Source organism: Alosa pseudoharengus, unplaced genomic scaffold (genome assembly GCF_046254945.1).
Source record: "Alosa pseudoharengus isolate Yale_2024_CS ecotype anadromous, Long Island Sound unplaced genomic scaffold, YU_APseudo_1.1 YU_APseudo_1.1_scf_10, whole genome shotgun sequence".
NCBI lineage: Eukaryota > Metazoa > Chordata > Actinopteri > Clupeiformes > Clupeidae > Alosa > Alosa pseudoharengus.
The window spans coordinates 39,570,093-39,587,446 of NW_027468565.1; the positions used below are offsets into that span (position 1 = coordinate 39,570,093).

Consider the following 17,354-nt stretch of genomic DNA (forward strand, 5'->3'; position numbering starts at 1 on the left):
AAAACACATTTTTGAACATTAATTATTATAGGTCTATGTCGCCCATTCATTATCTTGATGCGAATTAGCAAATGATGTTTGCTTCCTCAAGGAAATGTATTGCATGCTCTGATTGGCTGATTGAATGACGGTGACGCTGCTGAAAATCCAATGGTGAGATGCCACACTTTAGTTACTTTGAGGAGCTCCGGTTTGCACATCCGTGCCGCTAGTTTCTGTTTCTTTACTGTCTGCATAGCTGGGCCTGGGTAACGTTACTGCGGTCCGACGTCTTTTTCTCATAGACGTGAATCCCAGTTGTAGGCACTGGAGACACTTGGATATCGAACAATGCTCAAGTTAATATTTGCCGCTTTCCTCGCCGTTGCTGCTCAGGCAAGTGATGTGCTGGAGTTCACTGATGACGACTTTGACAGCAGAATTGGAGACCATGATATGATCCTCGTGGAATTCTTTGCACCATGGTGAGTTTGTCAATGATCATTTGCACTAACCTTACGATAAGCTACTTTATGGTGTGCATCATTTGATATGCTACGTTACTCATACAGCGTTAGTCATAAGGGTTCCAATTATACTTATATATGAAGGAAATGGGCGCAGATCAGGCAAAAGTCTTGGTAACTTAACGTTAGCTTGCTGAAACGGTTGGTGTGCTAGTCAACGTTTCCGCATGCATTTGTAACGATAACTTGTTAGGTAACTTAGCTGGTTAAATGTTCATACTACCGCAGTCGATTTAATATTTTTGTCGTATTAGTTAGTTAGTCGCCTCGTCGAAAAGTTGAAGGTAGCTATTAGCTAGCGAGTGCTAATATTGCGCAGAGCATTCATTCGGACTCCTAGCTAATGTACACTGGAGGCAGTGGCATCTTTGGTGAGGTAACGTAATATGAAAGACCTTGGTTTGCCTACAGCCTAACGTTAATTATGTTGTGGCATTTTTCTAGTTCAATGTGCGTAATTTTTCTTTTCTCTGCGAGTTTGTCATTGCTGGCATTAATTTACTTTACCCATAAGGAGGACTTAGCAAGCCATCACCAACGTCAGTTTGCACTGTTTCATTGCTAACTTACATCTTGCCAACTAGCAGCTACCGGTTGTGGTGGATCTCTCTTTATGGAGGTCTTAAAATATAAGTCAGTTTTTGGGTTCTTCTGGTGATTGGTCTTTCGAGAAAATGTTGGACTGCTTGGAGAAATATAATTCATTGAAATGGCTAACTTTGTAGCTAGTAGTTAGCTATAGCCACGGTTTGAAGAAATCAGTTTGCTAAGGAAGTAGCAAAGTTGTGGGCACGGCCGCCAATCGCTGTAATGCTCTGATTCGTCAGTGGAGTTTCGGTGTCCGACTCTGATTGGCTTACGTGAGCTATTACGTTGCTCTCACTGACCCGAACAAGCCTTCTCAATGTTGTGAAACCTTCGCTTAAGTTTTAACTTTTCACGTGGCCTCACTGGTCAACAAACCTTTATATTCATGTAGGCCTAACAGATTCTGAACCTCATCTTTTATTATTTTATAGGTGTGGACACTGTAAACGTCTTGCTCCTGAGTATGAAGCCGCTGCTACCCGTTTGAAAGGAATTGTCGCACTGGCAAAGGTACCTTTCATATTTTTCCTTATTTATGAGTTTTCCGTAATTATGAAACTGTGATGTCACTAACACACTCAGGACACTGCCTAAAAAGACTTCTTTCTTCTGTATAGGTTGACTGCACAGCCAACTCCAATGTGTGTAGTAAGTATGGCGTGAGTGGCTACCCAACCCTCAAGATCTTCAGAGATGGAGAGGAAGCAGGGGGCTATGATGGACCTCGGACTGCAGGTATGTTAAGGGTGATGGATTGGAGTCTCCTTGACTTTCCTGTGCTCAACTGTATGATCTGCATCTGATGTGATCTTTCTGCTCTTTGTCTCAGATGGGATTGTCAGTCATTTAAAGAAGCAGGCAGGCCCAGCGTCCGTGGAGGTCCAGACCCAGGCCGAATTTGACAAGTTTACAGCAGATCGTGATGCAAGTGTTGTGGGTAAGATGTGGCCAACAAACAGACTAGTACAGAGCCCCTTTCAGGAAATGCCAAAGTTTTATTAATCATTGTGTTGTTTCTTTCTTTCTGGAGGGAAATGAAATACGACGCGTCTTACCACTCCCAGTCATGGTGATTGTGTATGAACGAGGATGTATTAAAATATCCATCTTGTGCTTAGGTTTCTTTGCTGATGGTGGCAGTTCAGCCCAGGCGGAGTTCCTCAAGTCTGCTAGTGCCCTCAGAGAGTCCTACCGCTTTGCCCACACCAACAACGAAGACCTGCTGAAGAAATACGACGTTGAAGCAGAGTAAATAGCCGTTTCAGTGGAGGAGTCATTCCCAAAGCTTTCACTTTCACTTCTTGGAATTTGATTTTAGCATAGAGACTGATTTGTTATGATGTTTTTGCAGGGGTGTCATTCTCTTCCGGCCACCACATCTGACCAATAAGTTTGAGGACAGCAGTGTTAAGTTCAGTGAGGAGAAATTCACCAATGCCAAGATCAAGCGTTTCATTCAGGACAGCATGTAAGTTAAAACTCATTCTTGTGAAGACTGTATTTTTCCCTTGATCTAGATGTTTACTCTGTAAATATGCAGCATGTTTACTTTCGGAGTTGTTATTTGTGGTTGGTTGATTATTGTTGTAATTAAGCAGACTGTGGTGCATCTCTGTATGCACTCACAAACTGCCAAAGAAACCTCCCTTATCTCAGTGACATTTTCATGCTTAGACATAACAGTTCAAGATGATTTCACTGTGTTGGTTGTTTTATAGTTCTCTTACTTCTATTATCTATAGTGTATGCAGTTCTCTTATGTAAAACTAAATGTTCTTTGTTATGGACCTACACTACCAGTCAAAAGTTTGGGGTCACTTAGAAATGTCCATTCCTCTCCATTATTAGACAGCACTTTTCAGATTACATTATGAGCTTACATAATTGCAAAAGGGTTATCAACTGTTGTAGAAAGCTATGGCTGATCTTTAATGCAATATCTACATTGCCCATTATCAGCAACCATTCATCCAATGTTCCAAAGACACATTTTGTAATCTGAACTGAACTGCTGCCCTGATTAAAAAAAAAAAACAGTGCAACTGATCTCTGAATGGAGTGGAATGGAAATTTCTGACCCCAAACTTTTGGACCGGTGTACATTTTTCATGACTACCATGAGTGTTGTTCCGCCTGGTTGCTAATGTATGTCAGCTCATAACTAATAATTTGCCCTTCTATTCTTACCACTCTCTTCTTCTATTCTTACCACTCTCTTCTTCTATTCTTACCACTCTCTTCTCTACACTTAATTTCCATTTCCATTCGTATTACTCTGCACTTCATTTCCATTTCTATTCTTACTCTTATATTCTTATTTCTATTCTTATTACTCTATTTATTCTATTACTCATTTCTATTCTTATTACTCTATTTATTCTATTACTCATTTCTATTCTTATTACTCTATTTATTCTATTACTCATTTCTATTCTTATTACTCTATTTATTCTATTACTCATTTCTATTCTTATTACTCTATTTATTCTATTACTCATTTCTATTCTATATCACTCTCTGTCTGTAGTTTTGGAATGTGCCCCCACATGACTGATGACAACAAGGACCTGCTCCGGGGGAAGGACCTGCTGGTGGCGTACTACGACGTCGACTACGAGAAGAACCCCAAGGGCTCCAACTACTGGAGGAACAGGTAACTCTCACCTTCCTCCCTCCTAACCTTTTCAGGTAACTCTCACCCTTCTCCCTCCTAACCTACTGGAGGAACGGGTAACTCACCCTTCTCCCTCCTAACCTACTGGAGGAACAGGTAACGCTCACCTTCTGCCTTCCTTACCGGTAGCTGCCTGCACCAGCTGGGCCTATCAGTGTCAGGTGCATCCTCATCCTGTGTGCGCTCAATCTGCTTGCATACTTTTAGGGTTTGGACATTTATTGGATTTTGAAACACAGGAAAGACACAATAATACCAATTAAGTACAGAAATATACATGCATGTATGCGCGCATACATGTATACATACATGTATATGGGAATGTGGGAAAAATAGGGGGGGGGGGGGGGGTCTAAGCCTAAGGGTTATCTCCAAGGGTCATTTCTGTACTGAAGAAAGTTTTCCCATTTGAAGTAGTACCACTCTATCCTGAAGAGAAGTATACTGGTTCATATGTCGCATATGTCTATCTATAGACTGGTAGCCAGGACCCCCAGCATGTATAAACGAATACAAAGGGGATGGCTTACATACTAAATGTGTTCTTTTTTTCCACTGCCTCCATGCCTTTGTTTGCCATGCAGTGTTTCCCTGGATACTGAAGGTAAACTAAAACAGAAATAAATGTCAATATTTTGTTCTGCAGAGTGATGAAGGTCGCCAAAGGTTTCCTGGATCAGGGCAAGAAGTTGAACTTTGCTGTGGCCAACAAGAACAGTTTCAGCCACGACCTCTCAGAGATGGGTCTGGATGCCAGCGCTGGAGAAATCCCTGTTGTGGGCATCCGCACAGCCAAAGGCGACAAATATGTGATGCAGGAGGAGTTCTCGTAAGTGACATTTTTAGATTGTGTGTATGTGTGACCCAGTCAGTACATACTATCTGTCAGTACTAACTAACAATACATACTATTAAATGCCCTGTGTATTTTGTGCTATTACATAACGAGAGAGAGAGAGGGGGAGAGAGAGATTTTATTTTTTTTCTCTTCGAACCTGTGGGCACTTGGACCCAGGGTACGGACACTGTGGCCTTTTGCGCCCCCCACAGAAGTTTCTAACGTTCCCTTCTCTTGTGCAGCCGTGATGGCAAAGCTTTGGAGCGTTTCCTGCAGGACTACTTTGATGGCAATCTTAAGCGCTACCTGAAGTCTGAACCTATTCCCGAAAACAATGATGGACCAGTCAAGGTACGGCTGACGCAGAGATAAAGATTTGAGAATTTTAAGCTGAATCATTCCCTTCTAATGGCTCTCTGAGTGGTGCATACTGCACAGATGTGTTCTGGATACTGTTTCATAGTTGACCATGCAGATGGCTCTCTACGTGGTGCATACTGCACAGATGTGTTCTGGATACTGTTTCATAGTTGACCATGCAGATGGCTCTCTACGTGGTGCATACTGCACAGATGTGTTCTGGATACTGTTTCATAGTTGACCATGTAGATGGCTCTCTATGTGGTGCATACTGCACAGATGTGTTCTGGATACTGTTTCATAGTTGACCATGCAGATTTTGGTTGGCTCGGAACTTTCCACTGCTCCTAATTCAGTTTTATGTTCATATGAGAAGTATCTTCAGCAAACAAACTGCTTGAGATGTCAAGCCATACGGCGCGTGATTTGTTGCACAGCAGTTTTGTCTTCCTCAATGAGACTTGAATGTAAACAGTGTAGTGACAACCCTTTTGGGGGACATGGCAAACATGTGTGCGTGTGTGTGTGTGTGTGTGTGGTGATATTTTGCCTGCCTCACCTACAGGTGCTCGTGGCTGAGAACTTTGACTCCATTGTGAATGACGACAGCAAAGATGTCCTGATTGAGTTCTATGCACCATGGTGTGGCCACTGCAAGAGCCTCGAGCCCAAGTACAATGAACTGGGAGAGAAGGTAGGTGTGATAAAACCAAAGTTGCACATCAGAAGCATCATGAAATGACAAGATTGTCCCAATTTACAAACTTTGTAATTGTAAATGAATTCATGTTGCAATTGGCAAAAGATGACATAAGATTTAAAGTTAAGGTGCCGCACAGACGTTAACAACTTAACTCATGGCTGCGGAGCATTGACGCAGATCTGTAGACGCATACTGATGAAGAGCTTTGTAAACTACTACTAAAGCTACTACTACTTGCCAATTCCCTTGGGATGAGCCTTTATAGTATTGTGGACTCTCTACGGTTTCCCTTGGGATTAGCCTTTATAATATTGTGGACTCTCTACGGTTGGTTTGAGAAAGGCCCTTTGAGAATTAAACTGCACTCCAATAATATAAGTGTTTTAATTTCATGGTGTTGGAAGATGTTTTTGTCGGCAAGGCCAGTACCAGGTGAACTGGGTTACAATTGTGCACATTAGCCAAGCTGTCTTGTCTCAGTGATATCACTATCTGTAAGAAGAACCTAGTGTACTTACTACACTACAGATGAGAAATAAAACCATTCCATGATGTTTGTTTCTTGATGGGGTGTGTTGCCATATAGCTGCTTTTATACTGCCTACCTCACATTTGTGTGATGGCGGTGTGTGGTTGTGTTTCTGCAACAGCACACGAAATCTATCTACCTTGCTTGAACCACGTGCCTCAAGTGTGAAAGACAGGCTCCACACCGGAACATCTTGATTTTCATTAAAAGCGAAAGGTGTGCCTAAGACGCATGAGTCTCACACAGGCAATGTGTTCCAGCCTGTTAATGTGGGCACCAAAATGAAAATCAACAGATCACGTCACGCACACGCAATGCAGTGTGTCGCAGGGCTTAGCATTGGTGCTGAAAGGGAAATCAACAGGTCATGCATCTGGTGTAAAGTGGCCAACAGCAGTAGAATTTCAATCCTTCTCGTTTGGTGTGACCAGTTCAATTACTGAAATGAAACCGAGATACTAAAGTGGTGATTGATGTTACAGCAACACTTCGTTCCGACACCTACTCAGTCTAAAAAAGTACAGAGTAGCTCTTTCTGGTTCATGTGTTGACCATGTGATGTATTTTGGATGTATAGGGCTGTCAGAATTTGGTTTACTTTTCTGTATGTTCTTTTCTGTATGTTCTTACTATTGAGCATGTAAGTTATGTTTTTCCCCCCGTTGTCTTTTAGCTTGCCAATGATCCCAACATCGTCATTGCAAAGATGGATGCAACAGCAAATGATGTGCCTTCGCAATATGAAGTTCGGGGGTAAGAGAAAAAGAAATTCTCAATACTAGTCTTGGACGTGCTATTCAAACAAGACTCTGAACTGACCTGCTCATGTCTTGCCTTTCAGATTCCCCACACTCTTTTTCTCCCCAGCTGGGCAGAAAGACAGTCCAAAGAAATATGAGGTTCGTTTTCAGTTCACCACTCTAAATATTGGTTCTGTTTTGTTTTATAAATACACATCTATGTTCGAAATGCTTCTTGATAAACGTGTTGGTGCTTTCGCAGGGAGGTCGTGAGGTCAGTGATTTCATCTCCTACCTGAAGAGGGAGGCCACAAATCCTCTGGTGGTGCAGGAAGATGACAAGAAGCCCAAAAAGAAGAAGAAGGTTGAGCTCTAAACATCTCGTCAGCCCACCTGCACTCAAGGGAGGACTAAATTATATTCCATTCTTCTAGAGAACTACAGAATGCTCTGACCCAAGTCATGATGGCAGCCCCCCCTCTGCCCTGCTGGGAACGCTGTGGACTGGGATGATGGCCAGGCTGTGTGTGATTTAAAAAAAAAAAAATGTCTTCAAAAGGTGGACTGCCTTTGAAATCAAGATTATTTTTCCCTTGCTCTGAACCATGGAGAAATGCACTTTGGTGATGAGACCAGTTTCCAGTCACGCATTGTTTTGTTTTCTGAAAAAAAGGGGGGTGTTCCTGTTCCTTGTTCCTGTTTTTATTTTTTGTTTTGTTTTATTTTGTATCTTGTCTCATTTTGTACATTTGGAAGGATTGTGAAATAAAAGGCCCACTAAACCAGTTGCTGTATCACCATGTTCTCTGAAAAGAAATTGGTTACAACAAGGTCATGTTTTCTGTTTTCTTTCAGTATTGTAAAGGAATGCAAGAATGTCAAGGGCCTCAGACAGCTTTGATATCAAGCAATAGTAATTTTCTTCTCGGTGGATGTATGTTTTGTAGCTGGTTATGGGTGGCCAAAATGTCATGGGGCACAGAAATGTGTAGATCATGTCTGCTACCTCCAAGATAACTGCAACTATAATAACTGCAACTATAATACTTTACCTTATCTCGAAGCTCAAGCTTTTATCATTTTGCAGCTGGTAGTTTTTCTGTCTCCATGGATGGATGTTTTCTACATGGCCAAGGTGGATATGATCATGAATGCTGTTGCCATTATACAAGATTCAGGGACATGCAACAAATCTGTTAATTTCCATGCCTTGTCAACCTTACGTAGGCCATTGAACTGTTTTCTGTTGTCATTCCTACCCACAGTAGGATGGAAGTAGTCATAAGAGAATTCATTTGTTAGTCTTATAAGAGAACTCATTAAACCTATTGAACACACATGGCAATAAAACCAAGAAAATCCAGAGTCCGTTGTTAGCCTACCTGTACAGTATGCAGATCACACTAGCGAGATGCAAAGCACAGTGTGCCTGCTTAAGCCAAATGAATTGTAATTTTCAAGCATGTTAGGACTTCTTCACACTGCACAGTCTAGTCACGAGTCGTGCAGAGAGAAGTATACGCTTGATCCCGTGAGGGAAATTTGGTCTCTGCTTTTAGATAGATAGATAGATACTTTATTGATCCCCAAAGGGAAATTCAAGCCAATTCCAATTCAAAAGGGAAATTTTATCCCAATCCGTGAATTCTGCACAAGGCCTAGATTTGCCAGTCTGGTAAGTCCAAATGCAGTGGATAAAGACTTGAGTTGAGGTCATATTAGCAGTGAAGCTGCAGGGTTAATTGTACAAGCCAAAAGCAAGAACAGATTATCTATAGCAATTATTTATTGTTACTCAAAGCCTCAAGGGCTTTATTTAACAGCACTTTACAAGGCATCCCTGAATATCTGCATCAAATATTTCCCGCAAACATAATTGACCTCTGACACTGGAGAACGCCTGACAGCACCCTTTGACATTGACCACAACATATGAATACATTAAAGCAATGGGTTTGCAGTATAGAGACCAGAGTCCCCCCTGGAAGAAAATGTTGTATATTGTAGCATTTAAATGAATCAATCTAGTGCACTTTGAAACCCCACCCCACCCGTTCGGGCACTTGGTCAGCTAAGAAGTAGCCTGCATACTTTCACGCCTAACAACAGATATTAATTTGGTCAATTTTATAAGCCCATAAAAAGGCTATATTTATCTTAAGTTTAGTTTTAGTTTACCTGGTGGATTGGAAGGCATCTTATTATCTTATCTCTTTTATTAGGCCACCAGTGGAAATGGCTTGTGCTTAAGGACATGTGGATGCAATTCAATTCATTATGTTTTCTGTTTCTGTTTCATTAGTTAAAATAAATGTAGAAAAACTAAACAAATGGAAGCAGGGCCGGTTCTGACCTGCCGGTATATTACTGTGGGCTGATAGAAATATTGGGTGGGCAACATAGCAAACAAAACTGGTCAAATTTGATTAACACAAACAGCAGGTTGAGATGGGGGTTTAGGCCATCAACCCATCAGTCACCCAACTTCTGGCACCTATGAATAGGTATTTCAGCTCAGAATAAACAAACTGCATTCCACAGTTCCTGACCCCTTTGACAACTTGGTGTGACATTAAAAAATGCAGTTTCTGAAGGCAAACAGGAGCTGTGTATTTAGATCAATATAGAACGATTTTGCAGGCTGCTCATGTAATTTAGTGGGCCAAATCAGCTGATAAGCATAACATTGCTATTTGTTGACATCAAACATGAGGAGGAACACTCGAGTTCACCCGGATGCTGTTCCGCCATTACACTCTGGCAGTTTTTTTTTCTTTTCTCATACCCGGATAGTTCCACACCCACACACACACACACCCACACCCACAGGCAGTTTTTCTTTTCTAATGCCCGGATATTTTCTGCTCCATCTTATCATCAACAATAAAAACACTCGCTAACTTGATGCAAGGGAGAAGCGAGGAGCCTTGATTAATTTACTCTAAGTTGGTCCAGGGAGACTGGCTCTTGTAATATTTGATTAAGTAAGTCGCTTTGGATATATAAGTGTCAGCCAAATAAATAAACAAAAGAAATTAAATAAAAATGTAGGCCAGCCAAAAGTTGAATGGCTTGGTGCCAGATGATATCTGAGTTAACCTTTAATCCAATGAGGTCAAACAGATCACTCCATCAAGACCTGGCGGCTGTTCTAGCTCCAAACTAAAAGCTGATCACTTGGTTTTGGCCCCTAAACCCCAGGGCAGCGGCAGCCATACTGTCTGTCCTAGAAACTAAAAAGCTCTCCTGAGGCCTGTTGATAAACTATGTTTTTTAGATAGCAGTTTATGTTCTAGCCTACATTTAGTTAATGAAGTTCTTATGCTACAAACTGTTATGCCTGTGTGTGTATTGTTCTGTTGAAATGTTTCTGTTCATTAGCCAATTCATGTAATTAGTTATCTTGCTACAAACTAAAGGGTATTTTAAAAATGATTTGGCCACAACGTGGCAGCACTATTTTATCCTTGGCTACCTGTAGGGGCCACTGTGCCGACCATAGACACATGTTCGGTGTTAAAGCGAGGGTTCTTTGCCTGGTTGTCCAAAGTCACGTGATGCTTTTCCTCAAACCGGAGTGAAAATGGGTGAGCCTGCTATTATTGTTTATTGCAGCGATGTACTTGAACGGACCAATAGCTACCCACCTTTAAGGACTTGCCCGAACTTGTTCTATTTCTGCCCACACGTCTGTGTGACCGGGTCCACGTGTGCACTAAGGTAGGAATTTAGCTATGCTCGCACAACCTATGAATGCTAATATTTGCCTTGCTTGTCAATTTTACAGTGAATATGAGACAGTAACGTATGAGGTAAAATATATGTAATCTAAATAAACGCAGTAGCTAGTCTGTTAAGTGACTTTGTATCATGAACAGCGCTAGCTAGTAGCAGCTACTAGCTGCTAGTAAAGTTAGCACCATTCAAGCCGTTGGTGAAGCTTTCCCCTTTTAGAAAGCTATTCCATGTAGAAAGCAATATCGTTTAACTAAAACGTTTTATCTTACACTTATATTGAATTTACGAAAATGTAAAGCTGTGTTTTGCTGTATGGATGGCAAGAGTTAATGAAAAACAACGTTCACGTTAACTGGCGTGTTTCCTTTAAATAGCTTGGTAAAAAGATAGCCAACATAACGCTATTCAGCGGAAGTTAATTAGGCTTTGTAACGTTAAGCTAGCAATTGAAAAGTCTGTCACCAACTCCATCTCCGTGTCTATTCATCTTTCAGATGTGAGCTATTTCAGACAGTGAACATGTCGGGCATAGAGATCACATGTGGAAGAATTTCCCCCTGTGGCCCACTGAATGGACAGCCTCGGGCACATACATACAGTATTTCAAAAGTATACAAGAAGTCTAAGAGGAAGCCTACAAAACGAAAGACCAAAGAAAAACCAGACGATGGTACCGACGCTCATAAAGCGACCAGCTCTGCAAAGAAAAGGAAATTGTGTGAGATTAAAGGAGATGACCTAGGATGCAGTGCATATTCTGGGACAGGTGATTGTGTTGTTGACACTCCCGCTTCTGTATTCAGTAAAAGCACAGGTGACCAGGAATCCACTATTGATCATTTGCAGCCCATTATGGAGAAGAGGGTTCCTACATTCGGTGAACGTTGGGAGTTGGACAGTGGTTTTGCCTCCGAGGCCAGCCCACCCTCCAGTGGCCGATGCTCACCCTGCATTGGCAGGTGTCCTGCCAAAGTTGTGGCCATAGACTGTGAGATGGTGGGTACGGGCCCTGACGGACATTGCAGTGAGCTGGCACGCTGTAGTGTCTTGAACTATGATGGTGCTGTACTGTATGACCAGTATATTCTGCCAAGTCGGCCCGTCACAAACTACCGCACTCGCTGGAGTGGAATCAGAAAGCAGCACCTCCAGCATGCCGTCCCTTTTCAAAAGGCCAGGACAGAGGTAGGTTTCTTGGTGTGTGTTTTGTGTGGACAGAGGTAGGTTTCTTGGTGTGTGTTTTGTGTGGACAGTAGGGGTGGGCGATATGGACAAAAAATAATATCTCGATATTTTTTGTGATTTTGACGATAACGATAATTAGTCGATTGTCACTCTATGACACATTTCCAATTCAGCCCCCACTTGTGTGTGTGGCAATGACATGGTCTAGCCAGCTACATTAGAGAAGATGAATAGGCCTAACAGTTTCCCAAGAGAAAGTCTGAAGCTGAAGTTCCTTTCAAACCTTTACATAGGATTCACTGTAAAACTAAGAGCAGACCAACAGAGTAGCCTACATCTCAGTTATTTCCTTCTATGTTTTGTTTTCGAGCAATGACGTAGCATTCCAAGTTATAGAAACTAATGCGTTAGCTTATGGCTAATGTATGAGAAATCCCATAGAGATGCTAACGGTTAGCATAATCGGTAAACGTAGATATTTAGAGAACGAACTTCAGTCCATTTACAAAAGAGTTACATGAGAATGGTTATTTGTTTACAACTGACTATTAAAATACTCAAAGGCTAATGTTTTCTCTCCATATAATACCGTTAAGGAAAAACGTGACTGTCTCATCAATGCTACTTGAACAGAAGTAGCCGCATAAAATCCCAAGTAGGCTACTCTCGCTGCACAAAATAAACATTAGGCTGCGTGGGACAACGTTGTGACCCACTAGTGATCACGTGACACTTGCTCTGCTGCACTTCTCCCGCATAGCCTACCTCCTGGCAATGTATGAGTCTTCAGTGCGTGATTTCGAGTGTTTTTTCCCCATAAGTAATTTAAATACTCGATAATGTCAATTTGCACATCGTTAAAACAACAATCACGATATTATCGCAGACGATATATATCGCCCACCCCTAGTGGACAGAGGTAGGTTTCTTGGTGTGTGTTTTGTGGTAGGTGTTTGCCATTCTTCAGGTGAAATATTAAAATGTTTTGTGATTGCACTATATTAACATGCTCTTTGTGCACCTTGTTGTTTTTAGATTGTAACTCTAATTAAGGATAAGGTGGTTATCGGTCATGCGCTTCACAACGACTTTAAGGCCCTGGGGTTCTCACATCCTTGGTATATGATAAGGGATACGATGTCATCGCGAGCACTTCGACAGATGTGTGGCTTACCTTCTAAAAGTGGCGCATCACTGAAGACTCTAACGCGAAGACTCCTCAATAGAAATATTCAGGTGAGGCCTTGACTAAAGCACTAGACTAGCAAGCCCCTGTCAGTTCCCCGTCTTTAGCTCATCAGTTTAACTGTAGTTTCAGTGGTAATCTCTGGACCATTGTATAGGCCTAAAGGATAATTTTGGTATTTAGCACTTTGTCCCTTTTCTGGTTTGTTTGGATGAACTAGAGTGGTGGACACTGAAATTTTGAAGATGGGTGGTCCTGTCTCAACTTTCTGACTAGTTTTGTATCGCCTTTGACTGCTTCAGAGTGGCTGGCTATGTGTATGCACAAACATGTCCTTAAAACAACCCTTAAAGTGTAATTCCAGCGAAAATTGACCAAAAGTTGTTTTTCTGCATTAATACACAATTCAAATAAGCCGTGGAGAAAGTATTTTTCGTCGATCAACCACTACAGAGTTTGGCCCAGCATATGCTACAGCCCCAAATCCCAAACAGTGGCGTAGATAGGGGTGGTATGCCAAACGCTTTCCAAATAGCTTTTTTTTTAACCAGTAATATTGTTCAAAACAGCACCAAACCTAGTCAGTAGCTTGCTCAGGGTCCCTACACATAAAATGAAGCACCAACAAGTTAGAGAATCCGGAGTTTATCACAGAAGACTGTTAGGAACACTTAGCAAACTATCTCCCTACCAGCTCCTCTCGAAGGAAAGTCCGTACAAGTCGATTATCGAATGCAATGCAAAACGAGGGAGTCCATTGAAGATTTGTTCCAGAAAACCGTGTATACTTTGTTGTTTGAGGTAGTTTGGCCTAATATAAGTTAATAACAGACTATAAAAACTTTGGAATAGTTTGTAAACTTTGAATAATTTAAAGACAGCAGCCACTCCAAACAAAACACATGCCTCACAAAAAAACGTAAAAATAACTGCATTGATTACAAGCCTGCCCCAAATAAAGTAAATAATAGAACCCGGCCATAATTTTAGGATTAACGGCATTTAAAGATTGTAAAAACTTCCAATTCATGGCACGTTTTTTATTATTATTTTGTATGCGTTCTGCAGAGAAGGGAGACTGGCGTTGGTTACGGTTTGAAATGAAACGGAGAAAACAGTAGGCCTGGAGTAACAGACATCACTCTTATAGGCCTATATATATTTATTTATTTTTTTTGACGACGTAGGCTAGTTAAGGCGGCAAGCCTGTGTTGCTAAGGCGGCCGCCTTAGCTGCAAAGTCCTGCGGGAAAACCTGGTTGTAGTCTTCCCGCAAGACTTTTTCATTCAGCTTTGCTTCAGACTCATATTGAGCGGAAGTTTATATGCGGTTGTGAGGAATCTGAAAAAATTGTTCTACAATAGCAAATAACACTGATTGAAATCATACAATGCTTTTAATAATCAACGAACACCACTAACCACTCAGTGAGTTGCACACCTTTGAAAACGAACGTTAAGGGTTGTTTTAAGGTGCATGCCCATAGCCAGCCACTCTGAAGCAGTCAAAGGCGATTCAAAACGAGGCAGAAAGTCCGGAGAGACTGAGACCGGACCCACCGTCAAAATTTCGGTGTTCACCACTCTAGTTCATCCAAAACAAACCAGAAAAGGGACTCAAAGTGCTAAATACCGGAATTATCCTTTAATCATGAATACATTGATGATTGGATTTGTTGCAGCAGTGTGACATGACTGTTAGGAGGCTTGTCTTGGATGTTTCAATTGAATCAGTTTAGTAACGAGCAAGAATACCGGCACTGATACATGTCCTTAGTTTCACTGATACATGTCCTTAGTTTCACATCACCTCAGAAGCATTTGCATCAGGCCTATGGGACTCTGTTGGAGGTTGACCTCTGTGGTCTCTCTGTGCCTCAGGTTGGGAAGGCGGGACACTGCTCGGTGGAAGACGCCCGGGCTGCGCTGGATCTCTACAAGCTGGTGGAGGAGCAGTGGGAGCAGGATGACTCTGAGAGGGAGAGGGCACTCGCTCAGCCCGGCCCTGACCCCTCCCTCAGCCACTACATGCTGGACCAGTACTGGCCAGAGCATATGGACTGTGTCCAGTGAGGTGGCGGAGAGCTCGCCTGGTGCCGTATGACTGACGGGAGGGGCACATGTTGGACAGAGAGGGGTGTGCTCCGCTGACATAGACCTCTGAAGTTTGCTCACAAAAAGAACCCAAAGCTGCCGTCTTTGCCCATATAAGGAGATCCGGATCTCCTTATTTGGGCAAAGATGGTACGCAGATCTCCTTATATGGGCAAAGATGTCAGCTTTTGGGTCCTTTTTGTAGGCAAACTTCCGAGGTCTGTTACCCTATGAAATGGGTGTATCTGATGAGGAGGGCTGTATCCAGGGTGCAAATGTCTCCTTTGGTGATTTTAACACATGAATATGATACCAGAGAACTTGTGTAACCTTCCATGAGTTGCACAATAGCGTTTCTAAGTTGTAACCCTGAGCCCACTCACATATGGGGAGAGTGTGTCGGATCTGTTCTTATCACTTGATTAAAACTAAAACAAATTATAAACTAAAGAAATGATTGCTAAAGACTGCCCCGAGCACATATATGGAACTAAGTCAGACAACAATTTGAAAAATGAAATCCATTTCATTACCAGACCTTAGCGGCTGTTTTGAAAGTTCGGCATAACCGAAGGAAAATGGGCCTGAACATTTAATGAAACATGTAAAAAACATCAGTCACCCTCATGTACAAAAACTTGCAGTTCTGTGTGCACTGTAATGGTAACACATATTGCAGTTCTGTGTGCACTGTAATGGTAACACATTATTGTTGTTCACATCCTTCGCCTTACATTTGGGGTGGAGGCCCACACTGAACTCATTTGTAATGACAGTAGTGTTTAATACTTAATGTTAACTTAAACATTTTGTTCATGTGCTATTGAAAACATCATGATATGTTGTGGTTAAATCTTTTGGGGTTATTTATGAATAAAAGTATTTAAACTATTAGTCATTGTGTGAACAGTATTCAAGTATATTTGAAAGTGTAAAATAATTTGGAAGAATAATGTTATATTTAAGGTTACCATAAAGTATATTTGATGTCAGTCATGTCTTTATACTCCAAAGTCAGTGGTTCCCAAGCTTTTCATCACGGTTTGCTCTTTGACTATTGCCCTCCCCACCACCACCACATTACAATCGGTTATTAGCTACTCACCAGATAGCATAGCTACAGGCGATGCTGTAAGACCACTACCACCCTAATGACTAGAAGGCCTAGTTGGTTTGACACATTGCTAATAGTCCAACCAGGAAATAGATCATAGAGATTATTATAAGGCCATTCAGTCACACAACTCTGTTAATTGTACATAACTGGAATGCCTCAGCATCTTCGCTGCTGACTAATTTCTTTTAAACTCCTTACAGTAATGTTTTATTAGTAAAGCTATTTATATATATATATTACAGTAATGTTTTGTTAGTAAAGCTATTTATATATATATATTACAGTAATGTTTTGTTAGTAAAGCTATTTATATATATATATTACAGTATGTTTTGTTAGTAAAGCTATTTATATATATATTACAGTAATGTTTTGTTAGTAAAGCTATTTATATATATATATATTACAGTAATGTTTTGTTAGTAAAGCTATTTATATATATATATATATATTACAGTAATGTTTTGTTAGTAAAGCTATGTATATATATATATATATTACAGTATGTGTTGGGCAGAAACCCAACACACCGAAGACAGAAAACCACCTTTAATGCGTCTGACTCCTTACAACAGAAATAACATCATCTGATTGATGTTCAGATGTGTTAAAACAACAATGGTTGAGTTGGTGAAGCTTTTGTCTAAATTCTGCTGGCTCTGCAGTGGTTTGCAGTTTATGGTGTTAGTTGAGATTATGGTGGTTGAAGGTAATTATAAATCATTTAATTATTACACAAGTTAATTGTTCATTTGACCATATCTGATGATTCAACTGAGGCTTCTGAGTTCAATGAATTCATTCGGCTATATGTGCATATACGAGGTTTTTGTATTTATGTTGTGGAGAAAGTCTTCATTAGCCCACCGATATCCTGAAGTGTTGGATCAAGCCCAGCTTTAGCGGAGACAAAAAGGTGCCCTGTGTGCAGTAAGGAAGAAATGCAGTTGTGCAAGAGCCCCTCCACTGCCCCTGCTCGTTACTCTAGGCTACTCTTAAATCGGCCTGTGTAGATTAATGTGGAGTCAGATGGGGAAATACCATGATTACGAACGCAATTAGCACTCTAGGACCAAAAGTGTGCTTGACCCAGTACT

The 17,354-nt window shown here is 41.3% G+C and overlaps 2 protein-coding genes across 4 annotated transcripts; both read left to right on the forward strand.

The window, feature by feature from the left end:
• Positions 1 to 193: 193 nt before the first annotated feature.
• Positions 194 to 7,723, forward strand: pdia3 (protein disulfide isomerase family A, member 3). The gene is made up of 13 exons (XM_076271581.1): positions 194 to 464; positions 1,526 to 1,604; positions 1,712 to 1,829; positions 1,924 to 2,031; positions 2,213 to 2,342; positions 2,446 to 2,562; positions 3,622 to 3,747; positions 4,415 to 4,597; positions 4,849 to 4,957; positions 5,532 to 5,660; positions 6,872 to 6,951; positions 7,040 to 7,097; positions 7,201 to 7,723. Exons 1-13 carry the CDS (start codon positions 331 to 333, stop codon positions 7,312 to 7,314), a joined length of 1,485 nt encoding a protein of 494 aa, XP_076127696.1. The 5' UTR covers positions 194 to 330; the 3' UTR covers positions 7,315 to 7,723.
• A 2,872-nt stretch (positions 7,724 to 10,595) lies between these two features.
• On the forward strand, positions 10,596 to 16,034 carry isg20 (interferon stimulated exonuclease gene). Of its 3 annotated transcripts, none has more exons than XM_076271583.1 (4): positions 10,596 to 10,658; positions 11,171 to 11,861; positions 12,897 to 13,097; positions 14,928 to 16,034. In XM_076271583.1, the coding sequence occupies exons 2-4, from the start codon at positions 11,196 to 11,198 to the stop codon at positions 15,117 to 15,119; spliced, it is 1,059 nt and encodes a 352-aa protein (XP_076127698.1). In that variant the 5' UTR covers positions 10,596 to 10,658; positions 11,171 to 11,195; the 3' UTR covers positions 15,120 to 16,034. The 3 variants fall into 3 exon arrangements, with proteins under 3 accessions (XP_076127698.1, XP_076127701.1, XP_076127703.1); XM_076271588.1 differs by having other exon boundaries at positions 10,614 to 10,658; positions 11,480 to 11,861; XM_076271586.1 differs by lacking the exon at positions 12,897 to 13,097.
• Positions 16,035 to 17,354: the final 1,320 nt, after the last annotated feature.

Excerpts from the sequence above, each read along its gene's own strand:
- pdia3 (XM_076271581.1), top strand. The coding sequence starts at position 331 with ATGCTCAAGTTAATATTTGCCGCTTTCCTCGCCGTTGCTGCTCAGGCA. Across the intron at positions 465-1,525 it reads GTGGAATTCTTTGCACCATG|GTGTGGACACTGTAAACGTC; the intron begins GTGAGTTTGTCA and ends ATTATTTTATAG. Across the intron at positions 5,661-6,871 it reads ACAATGAACTGGGAGAGAAG|CTTGCCAATGATCCCAACAT; the intron begins GTAGGTGTGATA and ends GTTGTCTTTTAG.
- isg20 (XM_076271583.1), top strand. The coding sequence starts at position 11,196 with ATGTCGGGCATAGAGATCACATGTGGAAGAATTTCCCCCTGTGGCCCA. Across the intron at positions 11,862-12,896 it reads TTCAAAAGGCCAGGACAGAG|ATTGTAACTCTAATTAAGGA; the intron begins GTAGGTTTCTTG and ends TGTTGTTTTTAG. Across the intron at positions 13,098-14,927 it reads TCCTCAATAGAAATATTCAG|GTTGGGAAGGCGGGACACTG; the intron begins GTGAGGCCTTGA and ends TCTGTGCCTCAG.